Source organism: Diceros bicornis, chromosome 3 (genome assembly GCF_020826845.1).
Source record: "Diceros bicornis minor isolate mBicDic1 chromosome 3, mDicBic1.mat.cur, whole genome shotgun sequence".
Taxonomy (NCBI): Eukaryota; Metazoa; Chordata; class Mammalia; order Perissodactyla; family Rhinocerotidae; genus Diceros; species Diceros bicornis.
The window spans coordinates 29,564,002-29,579,126 of NC_080742.1; the positions used below are offsets into that span (position 1 = coordinate 29,564,002).

The 15,125-nt window shown below is 35.7% G+C and overlaps 1 protein-coding gene across 16 annotated transcripts in view; it reads left to right on the forward strand.

Annotated features, from left to right (window-relative positions):
- The window catches only part of AKAP9 (A-kinase anchoring protein 9), a 150,731-nt gene that overhangs the window by 126,576 nt on the left and 9,030 nt on the right, over window positions 1-15,125 (forward strand). For all 16 annotated transcript variants that reach the window (XM_058525336.1, XM_058525346.1, XM_058525365.1 and 13 more), the window contains 8 exons: window positions 116-307; window positions 561-749; window positions 8,740-8,872; window positions 9,672-9,891; window positions 10,656-10,806; window positions 11,934-12,602; window positions 12,827-13,035; window positions 13,342-13,447. In XM_058525336.1, coding sequence (XP_058381319.1) covers window positions 116-307; window positions 561-749; window positions 8,740-8,872; window positions 9,672-9,891; window positions 10,656-10,806; window positions 11,934-12,602; window positions 12,827-13,035; window positions 13,342-13,447 — 1,869 coding nt within the window. The remainder of the gene's footprint in view (window positions 1-115; window positions 308-560; window positions 750-8,739; window positions 8,873-9,671; window positions 9,892-10,655; window positions 10,807-11,933; window positions 12,603-12,826; window positions 13,036-13,341; window positions 13,448-15,125) is intronic.

Here is a 15,125-nt window from a genome sequence, read left to right on the forward strand (position 1 = left end):
GGCTTTTCTAAATCAATCTAACTAGATAAACTATCTTGCTTCAAGTGTATTTCTCTTTGTATGTCAGACTTTGCAGAAGTTGTTATAATTCTGGCTTTTGGGTTTTGGTTTCTAGGGATTGCTGAGAGCTGTCCATAATGAAGGTATGCAGGTACTCTCTCTTACCGAGTCTCCCTATAGTGATGGAGAGGACCATTCTGTTCAGCAAGTTTCAGAATCTTGGCTAGAAGAGAGAAGAGCTTACCTCAGTACAATCTCATCTCTTAAGGATGTAATTACCAAAATGCAAGTGCAAAGAGAAGCCAAGGTACTGGAATATTATGCATCTAAATAGTTTTATATTTATCAATAAGGCAAATAACAAAGTAGATTATCTTTTATGATGCATTTTTACTGAATTACTATATGTTGTTTAAATACCCCATCACACCCTTGAAAATAAATTCATATGTTCTTAGACTTTTAATATTTATTTTGGTTAGTAGATTAATATCATTTTTAGAATGTTTTTCAAAACCTGCTTATTTGAAAACTAACTTTTGTTTTTTATACTCTGCTAGGTTTATGATAGTTCTCAATCTCACGAGAGCTTCTCAGACTGGCGAGGTGAACTTCTACTTGCCCTTCAGCAAGTTTTCTTAAAGGAGCGCAGTGTTTTAATAGCTGCATTTCAGACTGAGCTAACAGCTCTAGGTACTAGAGATGCAGTTGGATTATTAAACTGTTTGGAACAGAGGATACAAGAACAGGTATCAAAATGAAATTTTAAACAATACATTAAAACAAAGAATGCTTTTTAATAATAATAATAAAATGAGTTATTGATTAGTTTTAGAGTAAGTCTGAAGGTTAAAATTTTAACACGGCCACTAAGAATATTTAGGAGAAAATTATTGGTTGTTAAGTGCTGTCAAGTTGGCTCTGACTCCTGGCAACCCTATGAATGAGTGATGTTCACACTGTCCTGTCCTCAGCAGCCCTGCTCAGCTTCCACAGACTCATGCCTATGGCTTCCTTTATGCAGTTGATCCATCTCATATTGGGTCTTCCTCTTTTCCTGCTGTCTTCTGCTTTTCCCAGAATTGTCTGTTCCAGCGAGTCCTGCCTTCTCTGGATGTGCCCAAAGTAGGACAGCCTCAGTTTCCTCACTTTTGCCTCAAGCAATAGGCAGGCTTAATTTGCTCTAAGACCCACATGTTTGTCTTTCTGGCAGTCCAGGGTATCTGGTGAGCTCTCCTCCAACACTATATTTCAAATTAATGAGTTCTTTTTCCTGTCAGCCTTCTGCACTGTCCAGCTTTCACATCCATACATAGTATTTGGAAATACATGGGTATGGATAATCTTGGCCTTGGTCTCTAATGACACTTCCTTATACTTGATAATCTTTCCTAATTCTTTCATTGCTACACTTCAAAATCTCCGTCTTCTGATTTCTTGACTGTAGTCTCCATTTAAATTGATAACTGAACCAAAATAAATAAAATCTTTAACAATTTTAATGTCTTCATTATCTACGTTAAAGCTTTGTAGTTCTTCTTAGTCATCATTTTTGTCCTCTTGGCATTTAAATACAGTCCTGCATTGGCACTTTCTTTTTGTCAGAAGTTGTTTCAAGTCCTTGCTGCTTTCTGCCAATAAAATGATGTCATCTGCATACCTTAGATTACTGATATTTCTTCCACCAATTTTCACTCCTTCTTCTGAGTCTAGCCCAGTTTTTCATATGACATCTTCTGTATACAGATTAAACAGATAGGGAGATAAAATGCACCCTTGTCTGACACCTTTGCCTATCTCTGTCTCTGCATATTCTGTCTTGACAGTGGCTTCTTTTCCACAATACAGGTTATGCATCAGGACAATCGAGTGCTGAGTCATGCCCATTTCTTATAGAGCAGCCCATAGGTTTTCATGATCCATGCAGTCAAAGGCTTTACTGTAGTCTATGAAACATAGACTAACCTTCTGAAGTTCTTTGGAGCGCTTCAGTAGCCAATGGATAATCACAATTAGATATCGTGTGCCTCTCCTTTTTCAAAATTCAGCTTGAACATCAGGCATTTCTTGCTCCATATAAGGCAAAAGCCTTTGTTGCAGTACCTTTACTTGCGTGGGAAATCAGAGCAATCGTCCTATAGTCACTGATCTCCTTTCCCTGGCATCTCCTTTCTTGGGGATTGGGATGTATATGGAGTATTTCCAGTGTTTAGGCCATTGTTTTGTTTTCCATATTTGTTGTCAATTCTTGTTAGGATTTTGACAGATTCAGTCTCTGTGGCTTGAAATAATTCTATCTATATTCCATCTACCCCTGATGACTTACTTCTTCCCAGTACTTTCAGGGCAGGTTTCACTTCACTTTGTAGAATTACAGGTTCTTCCTCCTAGGAATCTTCTTCAAAGGAATCTGTCATCCTTTCATCTCTTCTGTCTAGATCTTCAGTATACTGTTTCCACCTTCCCTTTATTTTCTCCTGATCAGGTAGTGTGCTTCCTTGTTGGTTGTTCATCATTCCTAAGCTAGGTTTAAATTTCCCTTTGATTTCTTCCTGTTTTGTTGTTCTCTTCTGTCTCCTTGCATTGGCCATTATAGGAGTTCTCTTTGTCTCTAGGTAACAGTCGCTGAAAAGCTGCATTCAGGATTCTAATCCTGCTTTTGCTACCTTTTACTTTTGCTTCTTACCTCTCCTTAACAAGTTTTAGTGTTTCTTCTGTCATCCATCTCGATTTTTCTTTTCTTTTTACTTCAGGCATTGTGTTTTTGCATTCTTTCTTAATAATATTTTTGGTTTCAGTCCATAGTTCTTCTGCTTCTCAGTCAGTTAGGTTCAACTGTGTAAATCTGTTATTTATGGGGACTTTAAATGCATCAGGAATGTTGTTTGTGCTATGTTTTGGCACTGTGATTCTTTTAGTGCTCTTCTTCAGCTTTACTCTGCTATTTGATATGAGCAGTTCATGGTCAATACCACCTGGGCTTGTTTTGGCAGAGAGAATACAGCTTCTCCATCTCCTGCTTCCAATTACGTAGTCTATTTGATTGGTATATTGGCCGTCTGGTAATGTTCATGTATACGGTTGTCTGTTTGGTTGCTTGAAGCATGTATTTATGAAGGACAGATTGTTGGATTTGCAGAAGTTCACAAGCCACTCTCCTATTTCATTTCTGACCCCTAGTCCAAATTTTGCAATGACATTTGATTCTGCTTTATTTTCCACTTTTGCATTCCAGTCACTTATAAATCTGAGCATGTCTTGTTTTGATGTATGATCATTTCTTCCTGGATACTTGGCGTAAAAACTTGCATAGAAAATTATTACCTTAAATGTTTATCTTATATTAGAAGTTACAAAGACTGAATATTAATGAGCTAATCATCCCATTTAGGAAGTTAAAAAAAAGAGCAACAGAATAAGCCCAAAAAAAGTAGAAGGAATAAGATAACAGTCAATTCTCCTTATTTGTAGTAGTTAGAGTCTATAAAGTTGCCTCAAATGCTGAGCCGTTGCTACTAGGGGAAATACATGCGTAGGTCCTGTAAGCCCCTAGTCACAACATTTTTGTCAGCCAGTCAATACATAACCATGTTTTATGTGTGTTTCTGTTTAAGACACCATATTTATTATATATTGTTGATTCATTAATGTGGAACTCATGGCCAACAGCACTATAACTCATGCCTAAAGGAAGCTCATCTAGCGCATGTATTTTGTCCGTAAAAAACATGACTTCTTGTGCTTAGGAACACTATACGCACTTTACAGCCATGCTTGGGGACCATTTTAAACAGCAAAATCACCAATGAAAAGCACAAAAGTGCCAAAAACACAGTACTAAATAGATGGCAAAGAGGATACTTGTTTACAGTATAAAAGATGAAAGAAGGCAGTATCACGTTGTTCAGCTTCAGCTAGGGACATGTGCATCTGGCAATTTAAATTTTTTGCCACTCTACACATTTCCAAATGACCATAAAAGCATCACAAGTATTGATTTTGAGGTTACAGATAAGTTTTAGTGAATAGGCAGATTTCTAAGTACGTAATCTATGAACGATGAGGATCCACTGTAATAAAGAAAAGGAAGTTAGTGAAATACATCCCCTGGTAATAGGATAAAAATGTTAATAGTTGGTTCTTTGAAAGGCTAATAAAATAGAAACTATTCTGGAGAATTGGTTAAGGAAAAAGGTAAAGCACACTTTTTTAAAAGTTAGGAATGAAAATGGGATCATAACTAACTATATGGCTGAGATATAAAAATAATAGAATATTATGAATAATTTATGTAAATTCAAAAACTTGGGTGAAATGGATAGACTTTCTAGAAAAATATTACTTATCAAAACTCATTCATGAAGAAATAACCTGAAAAGACCCATAACTAGTAAAGGAATCAAATCGGCAATTAAAAATCTACTCACGGCACTTAGCACACAGATCTTGATTTTTAACTACATTCTCCATTAAAAGGAACTAGGACTCCTTGGAGAAATGGCTGATTCCAGGCTGGAGCAGGAAAAGTACAAGATGAACCTGGAATATCTTGTTTTGCTGACAAATAAGGAGTTGTTCAAAGACTGAAAGAGATATGTCAAAAGGTCACAGAAGCCAGCTTCAGGAGTTCCAACTGGCCAAATTTGGGACAATTTGAACATCAAATTAAATAACAATAGTGACAGATTATAAACCAAAGAATAAAATAAGAATTCATGAGTTCATATTGATGTAAATGAATAAAAATTCTTTCTTATAGTAGAGTGCCAATCAATGCATAGAAGAAATGAGGTAATTAGTAAATCACCCTTTATTAAACACTATTGTAATAGTTGACCCAAGCAATAATCAGCAATGGATGCTAAAAGTAGTATGAAAAAGTTTGATCACGAGGAGAGTATATTTACATAGTCTCAAAGTAAATCCCCAGAAAATCCTTTTAATTACAAAAGGAAAAGCAATAACTTTACAGTGGAGAAACGTTTCTTAATCAAGTGATGTAAGTTTGAGTTCTGGTGAGTTTGTAACACCAGTACAAGCAGATGTTGTGTACTTCCTGCTATGAAGGATACAACATCACTTTTTTTTTTTTTTTTATAATTTTATTTATTTATTTTTCCCCCAAAGCCCCAGTAGATAGTTGTATGTCATAGCTGCACATCCTTCTAGTTGCTGTATGTGGGACGCGGCCTCAGCATGGCTGGACAAGTGGTGTGTCGGTGCACGCCCGGAATCCGAACCCGGGCCGCCAGCATCGGAGCGCGCGCACTTAACCGCTAAGCCACGGGGCCGGCCCCTACAACATCACTTTTATGGTACTTCTGTTAAATGCATAACCAAAATCTCATAGGGAAATATTAGACGTAAACAAATTGAGGCCACTACACATCTATCAGAATGGCCAAAATAAAAATTAGTGACAACACAAAGTGCTGGTGAGGATGCAGAGAAATTGCATCTCATACAATGCTGGCAGGAATGTAAAATGGGAAAGCCACTCTGGAAAATGACCTGGCAGTTTCTTATAAAGTTAAATATACGTTTACCATACAACCTAGAAATCATACTCATAGGTATTTAATCAGACAGAATTGAAAACTCATGTCTCCATAAACACCTATACACAAATATTCATAGCAGTTTTATTTATAATAGCCAAAAACTGGAAACAACCTGAATGTCCTTTAACAGGTGAATGAAAGAATAAACTAGTACATCCATACAATGAAATACTACTTGGCGATTAAAAAGGAGCAAACTGTTGATACACTTTTGTGTGTTATATAACACTCTTGAAATGACAAAATTATGGTGATAGAGAACAGATCAGTGGTTGTCAAGGGTTAGGGTTGGGGAGAGGATGTAACTACAAAGGAGTTTCTTTGGTGATGAAACAATTCTATATCTTGATTTTGGTGGAGGTTATGAGAACCTGTATACATGTGATAAAATTTCATAGTACTATACACCAACAAAAAGAATGAGTACGTGTAAAAACTAATGAAATCTGAATAAACCCTGTAATTTAAATAGCATTGTACCAATGTCAGTTTCCTGGTTTTGGTAATGTACTACCTTTATGTAAGATGTTATCATCAGGGAAAGCTGGCTGAAAGGTACGCAGGAACTTTGTTTCAAATTATTTCAAAATAAAAAGTCTTTAAAAATTCAGGAACATACTACAAAATAACTAGGTCACGAAAGACAAAGAAATACTTAAGAACATCACTTTTTTTTCCCTTTTGCTATTAAGGACATTTGGCAAAATTTGAATAAGCTTTGTACATTAGATAATAGTATTAACGTTAATTTCTGCTTTTGATAATTGTACTGTGGTTTGTAGAAGAATGTTCTTGTTTTTAGGAAATACACACTGCAGTTTTTAGGGATAAAGGGACATCTGTCTGCAACATATCTTCACACATTTTGGAAAGGAAAAATAATGATATGTGCGTGTATGTGTGTAGATATATACACATACAGGTATATAAAGAGATAGCGAGTGTGAGAGAGAGAAGGATAAAGCAAATGTGGTTAATTAACATTTAGGGAATTTGGATGAGGGTGTATGGGGATTCCTTGTACAATTTTTGGAGCTTTTCTGTAAGTCTGAAATTATGTCAAAATGCAAAATTAAAAACAATTTTTAAAAAAATCTCCCCACAAGAATTACATCAAGCCCAAATGGTTTTACAGATAACAGTCTACCAAATATTCAAGGAATAGAAAATTCCAATTTCATACACGTGCTCTCCATTGTTGGATGATTGGGGGAATGCCCTGTCTTTTTGTCAGGAAGCTAGTATAACCCTGTTACCAAAATCAAACAAAGATAATACAAGAAAGAAAAATAATGGGCCTATTTTATTCATGAACATAGATGCAGAAATCCTAAACAAAATGTTAACAAACCAAATCCACCAATGTATGTTTTTTAAAGACATGATCACCTTACACTTATCCAGGGATGCAAAGGTGGCATACTATTAAAAATAATTCGTGTAATTCATTACTTTAACAAATTAAAGAGGGAAAGGAAAAAAAGTGATCATCTCAGGAGAGATAGTGAATAAAATGAAGAAATTCCTACCCTAAAATATCTTAAAACAAATAACAAATGAAAAATAAAAAAGAATTTCTTGAACTAAATAAAGGGTTTATCTAGCACAAACCTACAACAAGCATGATACCTGATAGTTAAATGATAAAAACATTCCTTAAAAGGGTTCAGTAGTCTGTTCAACCTTGTCCTAAAGATCTAGCTAGCACAGCAAAGCAAGAAAAATAAATAAATAAGGATTGGGGCTTGGGGATACCTGTCATGCACTTACCTAGAAATCCAAAGAGAATATATACACACAGATTCTTAGAATTAATAAGGAAGTTTGGTAATATTGCTGGATGTAAGATCAAGAAGTAAAAATCTGATTTCTCAGCAATAAACAAAATGTAATTTTAAAAATAAAAATAAATATTTACAGTAGCATTAAATGGACAAATTCTTAAGAATACACAAACTACCAAAACTAACCCAGGAAAAATAGAAAATCTGAATAGACTTTTAACAAAGTGTTAAATTAATAATTTTAAAACTTCTCATAAAGAAAAGCTAAGGATCAGATGGCTTCACTGGCAAATTCTACCAAATGTTTAAAGAAGAATTAATACCAGTCCTTCACAAACTCTTCCAAAAAAAAAATAAAAGAAGGGAACATTTCCCAACCCATTCTCTGAGGCCAGTATTGCTCTGATTCCAAAACTAGACAAAGACATTACAAGAAAAGGAAAGTACAGACCAAATATCCAATGAGAGTAAAACAACCAATTAAAAAATGGACAAATGATATCAATAAAGGACGAAGAAGAGGATCCAATAAATATATGAAAAGATGCTCAAATAAAATGTACTGTATTATTCATACTATGAAATACTGTATAACATTGAAAATAAGTAGAGCTACGTGTCAACTTGGATGGTTCACCAACGTGTTAAGTGAAAAAGGCATATGACATAAAGGTGAATACAGTGTGAGGCCATTTATATAAAGTTTTAACACATGCAAGGTGCCGGCCCTGTGGCGTAGCGGTTAAGTGCGTCGCTCCGCTGCTGGCAGCCCGGGATCCAAACCCGGGCGCACACTGTGGCACTGCTTGTCAAGCCATGCTGTGGCGGCGTGCCATATAAAGTGGAGGAAGATGAGCACAGATGTTAGCCCAGGGCCAGTCTTCCTCAGCAAAAAGAGGAGGATTGGCGTGGATGTTAGCTCAGGGCTGATCTTCCTCACACAAAAAAAAAAAAAATGCAAGACAGTACTATATCCTGTTTAGGATATGTGTGTGTATGTAACGCAATATGCTTTGTGCATGAAACTAACAAACACCAAACTTAGAGTTTGGTTATTTCTTGAGCAAGTGGTGCAGAGAAGGAAATGTTCAGGGAATTGTACATAAGGGGCCTTAGCTGTGTATAGCCTTAGCTATTTCTTAGGCTAAGTACATACTGAGACTGGTGTTTATTATATTATTATTCATGTTTTATGAAGAATTAAATGTGAAGAATTTAAAAATAATTGTAAAAATTAATAACTAAAAATAAATCCTAATGAGCAGAAAAAAAAGAAAAAGTCTTTCAAAATTTTAGCGTGTGTGTTCCATTCATTCTTCTTTAGACTTCCTAGTTGTTCATTTTATTGTCTTTACAAATCTGTTCACTTGGATTTTTACTTTTTATTGTTACAGGGTGTTGAGTATCGAGCAGCTATGGAATGCCTCCAGAAAGCAGATAGAAGGAGTTTATTATCTGAAATTCAAGCACTGCATGCTCAAATGAATGGTAGGAAAAGAGAACAAGAGAATGATCAACCAAGCCAAGGTATGTTATGTGACAGGCTCATATGGTTACACAAATACATGAATAATATTTCACTTTGTTTCCCTTATTATTGTTGTTCAGCTAAAACACATTTCCTCTTAGTCACATTTTCTTCTCATTCTCATAACATCAAGGAGATATCTACATTAATTACTCTAGGGATTAAATGATTATCCAGTTGGTGTTCAACACCTACATTTAATTTAAAATGAATTTAAAATGAGCATTGCCTTGATGAGGTTGTTTAGCCCATTAAGTTCATTATCTTTCTTTGTTTTGAAGCTCTATATGAGAATAGTCACCTAAAAGAAAAAGAAGTCCACAATGAAAATAACTGTTTCTTTTTTAATCCTTTTTTTTATTGTGAATTGTAACATACATATAGAAAAGTGCAAAATGCAAAAGTACACAGTGTAACAAATTATTAAGTGAATATCTGTGGAAACATCACCCATGTCAAGCATCCCAGAAGCTTCCTTCCCAAATACATGCTTCTCATATTTATAGTATTGTGTGAACATTTAAAGGTTTTTTTTATTTCAAGTCTTATAACCATTAATGTGTTCTGTAAAACTTTTATCATCCTTATATATTTACAGTTCTGAAATCTTGACCATTAGCACTGTGAGGAAAAGTGTATTTATAGAAATTGCTAGGGACTATAATCTTTTGGGACTATAATCTTTTCACATTTGCTTTGTAGTAATCTCCTAAATTACAAATCAGTTCTTATCAACAAAATATAAACCCAATATGAGTTGCTAGATCATATTTTAAATATTATTACTTTTCCATTTAGAACTCTTGGAATATAATATGCAGCAGAAGCAGTCTCAAATGCTGGAGATGCAAGTGGAGCTCAGTAGTGTGAAAGACAAAGCAACAGAATTACAAGAACAGCTGAGTTCTGAGAAAATGGTGGTTGCTGAACTGAAGAGTGAACTTGCACAAACTAGGTTGGAACTCGAAACAACACTCAAAGCACAGCATAAGCACCTAAAGGAATTAGAGGCATTCAGGTGTGGAAGCTTCTTATTATAAACCTGTATTAGTAAAGGAATTCAAGTAATTTTGTCATAGACATTGTTAGATCTTACAAAAACATAACATTATACATGATGTTTAAATAGCATGAAACTTTGTTATTTATGGGGAAAACTACAGTGGAGAGGAAAACCTCCAAGTTTTTCAAATGATAAACTCATGATTAGCTATTGCTATATTCTGAACTGTGACTTCACTTCTATTTTAGACTTGTTGTTGTATAAGATATAGAATTTTGACTTTTATTTTATCACCAAGTAATTTGAAGTGATATTTATGATCTCAATAGAATTCTCAGTTCAGTTAGCTAAAATATGCAAAATGTTTTAAAAGATAATGCTTGTAAAAAGGATAAATTGGTCAGTGTAAATACTGAGATACACTGCTTGTCAAGGACACGTTACAGGTACAGTCACTCTTTATTTTGAACATTAGATTCACACACACAAACATACATGGTGATTCCCATGTTCAGTAAAAGAGAAAAGAAAGTTTTTAGTATTAATATTATTTTGTAGCAATAAATTATTTGCAGTGGTAAATAATAACTAATAGTTGTACTACTAGAAACAATTTGAAATGAACCACAGTCAAGAATCTTTAATCTGTACATGATTTATATTTTCCTATTAGCTAATTTATAATATGCCTCTACTTTTCAGTGGAAACTGTTCTTTCTCTCTCAATATGCACTTGGTCAGACTAGTTTTATGCAAGTTCATTTGTCTCTCTGATTTAGGTTGGAAGTTAAAGACAAAACAGATGAAGTACATTTGCTTAATGACACATTAGCAAGTGAACAGAAAAAGTCCAGAGAGCTCCAGTGGGCTTTGGAGAAAGAGAAAGCCAAACTGGGACGCAGTGAAGAGTGGGATAAAGAAGAACTTGAGGTATTGTTATCTTTGTCTTTAAATGTCTGTGGAAAATCCAAAACAGTAGAAGAGAGCGAGTCTGGAGACTCCTCTTTCTCAAATGTCAACCTTAGACTCCTTATGAGGTAACAATCAGTTGTGAACTATGTGTTGAATCCTGTTAATGTTATCTAAACTGTATTATGAGGAAATGCTAACGGTGTGATTTTTTTTTTTTTACTACACCCAAGGATGCATACAGACTGTTCTGCAACAACATGTGTTTTGGGAATTCAAATTAGTGCACATACAATTTGATAAATAGGGCAGTCATGTCAGTTCAATGCAGAAGTAGTTTTGGTTCCTGTTTTCTCCTAGGGAAAAGTGATACTTTCCTGGCAGCAGGGGTCCCTCCTGCTCTAAAGAAAATTTTAAATGAGTCCCTTCACTCTGGGCTGTCTCCCAGGGAGGCACATCCCAGCCTCGCACAGCTCTCAGCTCAAGAGAGTAGTGCCCACTTTAACGGCAGCCTCACTGGCTCAGAGCTCTTTTTCTAGCCACGTAATCTGGGTACCTGCTAGATCTATGCTGAAAAAAATGTGTAGCCAGCATTTCTGCCCTATTACTTTTGCGGGGTTTTTTTTATTTTTTTTTTAAATGTCCACCATGGCAGCTTCCAGGCATAGTAAGCTTTCTACCCGGCAGGAGCATGTTATCTTCTCAGATACTAATTACTATTTTTTATCATTACAAATTTGTATAGGTTTTGAGTAGTTTGTCCCTGAGCCTTATTATTTTTAGTATGTGATATGGCAAAACTTCAGGTTTTTCAGGAACTCCTGTCATATTGTGTCAGAAATGTTTGTATTTTTAAAGGTTATTATTCCTAGGAGACATGTACCCTGCTTCATATTCCTTAATCAGTTATAATTAACGTTTGGGGAGAAAGTATTGTTTAGCTTAGTTATCTTTTATTTATATTCCTTGATGAAAATCAACTGGCGGTCCAAATAATTATGCTCTAACCACTGAAAATTTAGTTAAGAAACTGGATAATCAATTCTGTTACGAAATACTACCAACTTAATATTAATAAAGGCATAATTATATTATAAAGTACTTTTAATAATATTAACAAGTTCTTGAACTCAACTTTCTCCTACAAGGATCTGAAATTTTCACTTGAGAGTCAGAAACAAAGAAATATTCAGCTAAATCTACTTTTGGAACAACAGAAACAACTACTAAACGAATCACAGCAGAAAATAGAATCACAAAGAGTGCTACATGATGCCCAATTATCAGAAGAACGAGGTCGAAACTTAGAGCTTCAAGTACTTCTTGAATCCGAGAAAGTTCGAATTCGGGAAATGAGTAATACCCTGGATAGGGAGCGGGAATTGCATGCACAGCTGCAGAGCAGTGATGATGGTGGGCAGCCTCGGCCCTCCTTACCCTCTGAGGACCTCCTTAAGGAGCTACAGAAACAGCTAGAGGAGAAACACAGTCGCATAGTAGAATTGTTAACTGAGACTGAGAAATATAAACTGGATTCTTTGCAAGCAAGACAGCAAATGGAAAAGGATAGGCAGGTTCACAGGAAGACATTACAGACAGAGCAAGAGGCCAACACTGAGGGGCAGAAGAAAATGCACGAGCTCCAGTCCAAAGTGGAAGATCTTCAGCGTCAGCTGGAAGAGAAAAGGCAACAAGTTTATAAGTTAGACCTTGAAGGAAAGCGACTGCAAGGAATTATGCAGGAATTCCAGAAGCAAGAACTAGAACGGGAAGAAAAACGAGAAAGTAGAAGAATGCTGTGTCAAAATCTTAATGAGGTAAATTGCCACTTTGTTTTAAAATATTTTTTACAAGAATACTGCAGCTCTTTGATCGTATAATTTTGGTATTGGATTAAATTATTTAAACAGCTGTGTACAAATCATTTAAAAATGAAATCTATAGAAGTTTATTTGGAATATAAACAATAATTGTGTTCCCTTAAGAAAGAATGTCATTTGCTGTCCATTTAATTATTGCTTTTTCTGTCCAAAACTGCCAGCCAACCACGTGGAGTTTAACCAGTGATCGAACTAGAAATTGGGTTCTTCAACAGAAAATAGAAGGAGAGACAAAGGAATCAAGCTATCCTAAACTGATTGAAATGAATGGAGGAGGAACTGGCTATAATCAGGAATTAGAAATGATCAGACAAAAGCTTCAACATGTGACTTCAAAACTACAGCATCTAGCCCAGAAAGCCTCCAACAGGTTAGACTTTTGGAAATGGCACTCTTAGCCAAGCTGGATAGAATCTGTCCCTCACTAATAGGTAGCCAAGGGTGGGGAATTGAAATTTTAAAGTTAATGCGTGTTTACATTAGAAGGTGATATTCTTTAACAAAACTCATACACCTGAAAACATAGATCTTAACACCTTCACCCAGGGAAAGAGAACACTTAATGTAAGGGAGAAGTGATAGGTGAAGCAGAGTGTCGCCTGATCCTTAGTGTTTGTGCCAGTCAGCATTGCTAATTGAGAAGATATGTTTTTGACTTTTTGTCTTTTTCTTGAAGACTACAGTTTGAAACAGCAGATGATGAAGATTTCATTTGGGTTCAGGAAAATATTGATGGGATTATTTTACAAGTACAAAAATTAACTGGCCAGCCAGGCGAAGAGGTAAGACTTTTTAAAAACTCTTTGTAAAGTATCGAAAAGCAAAGATTTAATGGAAACTATATGAATCATTTGAAACTGGCACCATACTCTAGTCTCCTCTTACCTGCAGAGGGTACGTTCCAAGACCCTCAGGTGGAGGCCTGAAACCATGGCTAGTACTGAACCCTAATATACTATGTTTTTTCCTATACGTATATACCTATGAGAAAGTTTAATTTATAAATTAGGCACAGTAAGAGATTAACAACAATAATTAATAATAAAATAGAATAATTATAACAATATACCTTAATAAAAATGATGTGAATGTGGTCTCTCTTTCAAAATATCTTACCTTACTGTACTCACCCTTCTTGTGGTGAGGTGAGATGATACAATGCCTACGTGAGGAGATAGAGTGAGGTGAATGATATAGGTATTGTGACGTAGTGTTGTGTGACGTAGTGTTGGGCTACTATTCACCTTCTGACAATAGGTCAGAAGGAGGATCACCCGTCTATGACGACGTATATGGTTGGATGTCAGAAGCAGACAGTGTTGATGGTTGGGGAGGCAACAAAGGGATGATTCACGTCCTGGACAGGACAGAGCGGGAAGGCATGAGATTTCATCATCTACTCAGAACGGCGTGTGATTTAAAACTTATGAGTTGTTTATTTCTGGAATTTTCCATTTAATATTTTCAGACCACGGTTGACTGCAAGTAACTGAAACTGTGGAAAGTAAAACCGTAGATAAGGGAAGATAACCGTAGATAATATTTTCTAAATAATTTTATCTTTTCATTTATTTTAAATATTAGTAATAATGTTTGCCTTCCCCCAATAGAAGATAGTGTAAGTTTGAGGGAAAATTAACTTTCATTATCATTATTGAATAATTATATTAGCCTCTTATGTATTAGGGTAACCAAGTTTCTTGAAAGAGTTGTCTGGCTTCTATCCTCACCACTCCGTGAAACCACCCTCAGAATGCTACTAGCTTCTTCACAATTAACTAATCTGGTGAATTTTTTCAGTCCCTATCTTTCTTGACTTTTTTGTAGCATTTGACACTTTGACCTCTTCTACCTTTTTTTTTTTTTTTTTAATTTTATTTATTTATTTATTTTTCCTCCAAAGCCCCAGTAGATAGTTGCATGTCATAATTGCACATTCTTCTAGTTGCCGTGTGTGGGACGCGGCCTCAGCATGGCTGGAGAGGCGGTGCGTCGGTGTGCGCCCGGGATCCAAACCCAGGCCGCCAGCAGCGGAGCACGTGCACTTAACTGCTAAGCCACGGGCCGGCCCTGACCTCTTCTATCTTAAAAATCCTCTTTTTCCTTACCTTTTTTATCAGTATTCTCTCATTTCTTCCATTTCTTTCATCAGTCATCTTTATGAGTTCCTCTTCCTCCTATCCTCATCCATTTTTTTCTCTTAACTATAACAGCTCATTGATTCCCACAGCCTGAGTTCCCACTAGGCTTATTTATTGAACAAATACTTATATTGCCCACCTACTATGTGCCAGGTACTATACTGGCTTCTGGGGATACAGTGAACAGATCTGATAAAAATCTCACCCTTATGGAGCTTATCTCCTAGTGGACTGTGGTTCTAGTCTAGACTTTTGTCCTGTAGTCCAGGTTTATATTTTCAATTACTTACTAGACATCTTTCCTTGGGGAAATGAACCC